Below are 7,233 nucleotides of genomic sequence, written 5' to 3' on the forward strand. Positions count from 1 at the left end.
ACAAAATTCTTGTAAAGAAACAAATAATATCCCAACTCTAACAAGCTCAAGAGAGAGAGAGAGAGAGATGGGAAGAGCTCCTTGTTGTGACAAGGCAAATGTCAAGAAAGGGCCATGGTCTCCTGAAGAAGATGCAAAGCTCAAAGACTACATCGACAAAAATGGCACTGGTGGCAACTGGATTGCTCTCCCTCACAAAGTTGGTATGCATCTCCCTCCCTCTCTCTCTCTCTCTCTCCTCTTTCTCCCTCTAAAATTACTAAATTGTTGGCTTCAAAATCATAGGGCTGAGGAGATGTGGCAAAAGCTGCAGGCTGAGATGGCTAAACTACCTGAGACCAAATATCAAACACGGTGAATTCTCCGATGACGAAGATCGAATCATCTGCACTCTCTTCTCCACCATCGGAAGCAGGTATGTTAATTCATCACATCTTCTCTCTCTCACACACATATCTGTGTAATTGATGTTGTGCATATGCCTATTCAGGTGGTCGATAATTGCGGCTCAATTACCGGGAAGAACAGACAACGACATCAAAAACTACTGGAACACGAAGCTCAAGAAGAAGCTCATCAACATGGCTAACTATCACCACCGCCAGCTCCTCCACCCGCCCCCCATCCCAATCGCATCACCAAACCCTCCATTTCCGCAGCAATACTACTCTCCATTCCACGCACAAACACCTCCACTGTGTGAGGCCTACACAGCCAATCGCAATAACAATGTGTTGGCGTTTGATCAAGGCAGCTGCAGCTCCTCCGACGGCAGCCAGATCAGCCACCAGAGCTTCGCCGCCTTCCAAGGATATGAGGATAATCACCACCAAAGCCTCTTCTTCAACGACGTCGGCACCTCCGCTTCCTCCTCGAATTACGCCTGCTTCAACGATAATCCGCCGGATTACTACAGCAGCATCGAGGAGATCAAGGAGCTCATCACGATCAACGACGCTGGCGACAATCTCAGCTTCCTCATGGATGAAATCAAGACGGAAGACAAGGTTTGGTGCAGTGAGTGATTGATTTCCAGATTTCACAAATTAGGGTAATTAATTAGGCCTAAATTTATTTTTGTTTTCTTTTGCTATTTTGATGGGAGTTATTATTATTATTATTATCAATAATATTTGATTTGATACCTGCTTCTTCGACAGTGAGTAATTTGATTTCTGCAATTTTTTTTGGGAAATTGATGTGCTTTGAATTACTGTCTTATTAATTAATTTACCTGCATTTTTCAGATGCATGTTTTTATGGAAATTGGAGTACCACTTCCTCTGTGAAATCAAGAAAATTTTAATTAGTGTCGTTTTGGAAGTTTGCTTACAAATTAAGACATGAGTTAAATTGTGTAACACAACCTAAATTAAGTAATGCAAATTGACAAACACAGCTACTACATCTACGGAAACGGTGGATTAATTAATAATTATTGATTAGGAAGAAATGCCCAGAATTTGACTTAACTAGAAACTATCTAACAACTCTAATTTCGGGCGCAACAAAATCATTTAATCATCACTATCAATTTATGTCTCAACAGGGCTTCTGATTTTTCTTTTTTTCTGCTTTAGGAGTTTTTAAATTTTTTGTTGTTTTTGAACATTTATGAATATGGGCATCTTAATCCTAATCTTAGTCAGTTTTTTTTTCCTGACAAATGTTTTTCTATAATTTAACACCACTATATTTATGTGATTGAGATGGCATGATACTATAATTGATAAACTGTCCTTGTCCAAAGATCAAAGCAGATTTTCTTACTAAACAAAAAATGCAAATAAGAAAGAAAAGAGTTTTTTCACACGCAAGATAAATTTTCAGGCCCAGCAAAGCTGGCTAGCTGCATTTGATTACGACATTTAATTAATTAAATCAATTTTTTTACCGACCAAATTCAAATTTGCAATGAAACAAGATTTAATGGCGATCAATCATTAATGTAATTATTCATATATGTTGAGATACCACTAATCAAATTGAGACCGTAAATTGGGATTTCAATTAATTAGTTCTTTTTTTAATGAAAAACTGACCCAAGGATTTAAAGCTGCTCCATATCTAAAGTAGGAGTCGATTTCCTGACCATTTAGTTAATGATGAACGAGTCACATACCACTCAACCATACCCCTTGGATTCAAACAAACTTTATAATAATCGCATATCGATTATTGTTAACTGGGTTACTGTAAAAAAAAAATGCTTATTTTAACTTTTGCACACGAGCTTTTAATTTCTCCAAATAATTGACCATTATTATAGTACTACCTCCATCCCCCAAATTTTGACACAGTCTACCATTTCGGTTCGTCCCTGAAAATTTGACAAACTTCACTTTTACCATTTTTGGTAGTGGACCTCATATTCCAATAACTCATTCCTACTCACATTTTATTTTAAAACTAATACTTTAAAAGTAGGACCCACATCCCACCAACTTTTTCAACTCACTTTCCGTTACATTTCTTAAAACTCGTGCCGGGTCAATGTGTTAAAATTTGGGAGACGGAGGTAGTATTTGTTTTTAATTTTTTTACAACTTAACAGTTCAGCAAAATATTAATGTGTATATGTTTTATTTCTATTACTAATTTTCTGGCAAAAAAAGATATATTTATAGTCCAATAAGTGTAGTCGTGTAGACGTACCATGACTAAGCCGTCAGAAATGACCCATTGTTAAAGTTTACTTCATTTATACAAAGTGGGAACAAGCTTGACTGAAAATTGCAACAGTCAAATAATATAACTCCCCACTAGACACTAGTAGAAAATTTTAAAAAGCAAAAATTATGAAGTCATCTCAAATAATTAATGAAATACTACAATATGATGAAGATTCTTGCATCAACAAGAACAAGTCCAAAGCCTACAGAAAATCAAGAATTTTTTAAATGTGCTTTCTGCAATGATAGGACAAAAAAACCAATTATTTACTTCCTTAAATTGATGGTTTATAAAATTAATTAATCTATAGAAAACAAATTAACCCATTGACCTCTTCACCATTTGTCCGCTCATGGATTTTTATTTTGTAATTATCTCATATTAATAAATTATCTTTAGTGACAGCTGTTGCAAGAACAATAAAAAAATTTAATTAATTTTATTTATAGTTTTTTCATATTTTGTGGAGGAATGTGGTCCGGGAATGTCTGTTTTGGTATGATGCATATGATCAAGGAAAGGACTAACAATTTCTGAAACAAGAAATGATGGATTTCTTTATTTATTTTATTTTTCTATTTTATTAGTGTGTGACATATCCATATTATGTGGGATAATGTGAAATGAGAGTCATATAATTTAGAAGTAGGCCAAAAATTCAACTTTGGGAATGGAAGTGGTAAAGCAGTCGTTGAATTAATCAAGCTTTCCCAAAGGCATAATAAAGAACCTCACTAGATAATTAATTTCTTGGCTTCCTTTTCTCCTTTAAAGTATTCCAACCTTTTGGAAAATAATCCCACTTTCCATTTAATCTTTTGGGTAAAAGTATCTATCCGATCAACAAGGATTACGTGCATTTTCAGCTGCTAGCCTTCTTCAAGTTCTCCCGAGTGGGCATTGGTTGGACGAATGAAATAAAAAAAAACGTACGAACGTATAATAGCATTGGACAACACACATTCTGACATTATTTGTCAACCTTATCCACTAAAAGGAACAGTCTCATAGCAGCTCCAAGCCAAATTAGAAATTCCAAACAATACTCACAAACATACGACAAAACACTTATCGTCGTGTTAATTTTGTTGTTGTTTGAATTACAGTTCATGATGGACTCTGCTAGCCTACTTCAAGGTTCGCCCAACTAATTTTTTTATGAAAATATAATTGATTGACTAACATTATCTTGTTTTAGAGTTTTAGAAATAATGAAATTATGCAAAAAATCGTATTACATCATCCGTTACTAAACGTGGTCGATTAAAGACGAGATGTAGATAAAAGTCACGAGTACATGTGACATTTTCAACATTGGTGAAAAAGTCGTGCATATAATGAAAGAAGCATTAGATATAACTAGAAATAATCAGAAATATTTTCAATATAGGTTAGGTAATAAGTTTGAATCTCGATAGACTTCTTATCCAAAGATTATTGAGCTGTTATACACAGGTTTGCTTTTCAGAAAACTAAATATCATAATTTAGTCAAATAATTTTGATATCTATATAGGTCACATCCTCGTAATCTCATTAAATAGGAAATTTATAAATATGTAAGTGAATGAAGTTGATCCAGGTATGAATATCATCCAATAGACTTGGCCAGGTCTGTTGATCATTTGATAGTATTATCATAATCAAAGATTCAAAATTACAACTAATTAAAGAGTGATTCTAAACAGAACTAAATTTTTTTCATTAGATACCCTTCTTAAAAGTTAACGAAATTAATGTAGCATTTTATCCATTTAATGCTTGCAAAAAATACACTATATGCACACACAGAACTGGATCATGGCCCAACAAAAAACAAAAAGAGAGAGCCCATTTTAGATTGGGCTGGTGTGATGAGAGAGGGAATAATCTAAATATTTGAATTCACTTCGTCAAAACATAGGGGTTATATGTAGAATTGTAATTCAAATTCGGTTCAACTGTTTTTTAAAATAGTGCTACTAGTAGTAACTTTTAGTATTTATTACTAATACTTTTGCAATAGTTACATTTTTCGCAAGTGTTACTTTTTATTGACTGTTCATGGGAACATACTATTTTCGTAATGCCAAATAATTTGATTCATAACAATAACCATTTTAAATTATAAAACCAATGGAGTAATTTTTAGCACAAAAAATATTTAGAAAATTAGTACTAATGACGAGGGGCTCTCAGACAAGTTTTTATAATTAAAAAAATACAAGTCCAATATTAGGAATGTTTCTGATGTCAAAGATACCAAGATTACCAAATTTATGTTTATATCAAAGGGCAGTTTTAGAGAAAATATACTAACCAGTATAGTTATAATTATACTACAAAAAATTACATTTCTTTTATTCTCTTGAGAGCCAAAAAGAAATTATAATATGTACAATGTACTAGTAGTACTTATTGCAAGAAAACTTTTATTTATTCCTGTTTAGAAATAAGCTGGCCCAAGTGGCCCAAGTGGGGCCTGTCTGAGAGACTTTGACAAAAAGAAAAGGTGGCCCATTCTCTCTCTTTGTTTTGTACGAAAAACAAAACAGCATTCGATTAGTATGGTTAATTTTCTATTTCATTTGTTTTTTTCTCTTATACATCTTTGATTATGACTACAATTATCAAATTGATCAATTAACCTAGAAATGAAACTCTAGAATTTAACTTCTTATTCATAGTTTATGAGGTAAAATGAAAAAGAAAAAATTCTAATGTGAATTACACTATGCATTCGGAATAATCTTTAATTTTAAATCAAAGAAAATAAAAAAGGACAAAAGGGGGATGGGCCAAAAAGTGGTCACGCACAAAAAGACGGATAAATATATGATGAACCTAACTGCAAATTTCACGCATGGATACCAACTTCCCCACTATGTCGCCAAATTTAAATGGATTTTTAATTAAATAACGAAGAAAAGTTTTAATTGGTCGATTCATCATTAATTTTCAAATACTAATGAGACACTGTTTTTGTCAACTGTTTCTAATATCCGAAATTTCATAAATTAAAAAGCCCACACGTCCCACCATGGCTGATAATTAGTGAACATTAATCCTAGTACGCAATATTTGATGGGCACAGATATTTAAAAAGTACTCCCTCCGTCCCATAAAAGTTGAGACAAAACTTTTGGACACGGAAGTCCCTCCGTCCCATAAAAGTTGAGACAAAACTTTTGGATACGGAAGTTAAGAATTTATATTAAATAAATAGGAGAGATGAAAAAAGTATGAAAGATAAAAGAGAGTAAAGTAAATGATGGAATAAAAAAGAGTGATTAGATATTTTGTCTTTTGTTAAAAAAGAAAATGACTCAACTTTGTTGGAACGGACTAAAAAGGAATACGACTCAACTTTTTTGGGACGGTGGGAGTACTATTTAATTACTAGAAGATTTATTTTGAGTTTCACTACATAAAAAAATGAGATTTTTAATAAATAAAGTATTTATAAGGCGGAAATATAAAATAACGTACTATTGGATCATGTGCTAAAATAATTTTTTTCATATATTTTTTAAGGATACCAAATATAATAATTATTGCATACTTCTATTTATAGAAACAAGAATGTTTTAGTGACATAATGGCAATAGGGTTAAATGGTAATTAAACTTTACATTTTATTTTAATTGAACTTACATTTTGTTATGTACTTTGTTGCCCTTGTATTTATATATGAAAATAGTATTCATTAAGATCTTGATAAGGTTAATTTGATTATGAAAGTAATGGGATCCACAACTTTTGACATTGACCATACGTTTAAGTTGTTAATTTTTTTCTGCATATTCCCTTTTTTTTATATACAATTTGCTGAAATTAAAGAATGAAAAGGATAAGAAAATGTTTGTCAATTTTACATTTTTGTGTTAAAAATGAAAAATATAATAGTAAAACAGTCAATTTTAAAATATTAAAAATTCCAATGCTTTAATAATTTTATAAAAATATAAAATTTAATACTTCCATTTTTGTAACATTAATTTTGGTTCATCTACTTAAAAAATAACCACACATATTTAACTTGTTTGTTTAATATTATAAGGCTATAAAATTGATAGTATTTTTTTTCTTTTTCTTTCTAAAATCTTGGAGTTCTTAGATCACTTTACTATGACATGCAACAAATTAAATTTGATATATGCTATACTAATACTAATTGAGTTTATGATTTTAATCCATTTTAAAAAAATTCTTTATTTACAAAATTTAATTCGTTCAATTCTTAATTTTTGGATAGTTACAGTCAAACCAAGATTCAAAAATTAAAAATTAAAATAACACGTTCCTAACTTTCTATTTAATATTTTAAAGTTGTATATTTTATATTTGTTTTGTAAAATATTAGAACCCTTACCTTTATTTACTGTACCTTGAAACAAGTTAAACATGATATATGATATACTACAAATTATAATTGAGTTTAAGGCTTTGATTTTAAGAACTTCATGATTTGAGTTATAGTTCTTTATTAAATTTTATTTTAACGAACGTTATAGTTGCACCTCCATACAAAAATAACCACATACTATATGTTTCTAGCTTTCTGTTTAACACTAAAGTACTC

At 31.3% G+C, this 7,233-nt stretch overlaps 1 protein-coding gene across 1 annotated transcript; it reads left to right on the forward strand.

Annotated features, from left to right (window-relative positions):
• LOC125221361 (uncharacterized) lies at window positions 1-1,159 on the forward strand. The gene is made up of 3 exons (XM_048123484.2): window positions 1-203; window positions 286-415; window positions 491-1,159. The coding sequence occupies exons 1-3, from the start codon at window positions 68-70 to the stop codon at window positions 1,023-1,025; spliced, it is 801 nt and encodes a 266-aa protein (XP_047979441.2). The 5' UTR covers window positions 1-67; the 3' UTR covers window positions 1,026-1,159.
• The last annotated feature ends 6,074 nt before the right edge of the window (window positions 1,160-7,233 follow it).

The sequence above is a fragment of the Salvia hispanica genome, chromosome 2, assembly GCF_029641045.1.
Source record: "Salvia hispanica isolate PSC_SH4W2 chromosome 2, Shi_PSC_v1, whole genome shotgun sequence".
NCBI classification, from domain to species: domain Eukaryota; kingdom Viridiplantae; phylum Streptophyta; class Magnoliopsida; order Lamiales; family Lamiaceae; genus Salvia; species Salvia hispanica.

Bases quoted from the DNA above. Each gene is read 5' to 3' on its own strand.
- LOC125221361 (XM_048123484.2), top strand. From the start codon at position 68: ATGGGAAGAGCTCCTTGTTGTGACAAGGCAAATGTCAAGAAAGGGCCA. The intron at 204-285 runs GTATGCATCTCC...TCAAAATCATAG, and splicing joins TGCTCTCCCTCACAAAGTTG to GGCTGAGGAGATGTGGCAAA. The intron at 416-490 runs GTATGTTAATTC...ATGCCTATTCAG, and splicing joins TTCTCCACCATCGGAAGCAG to GTGGTCGATAATTGCGGCTC.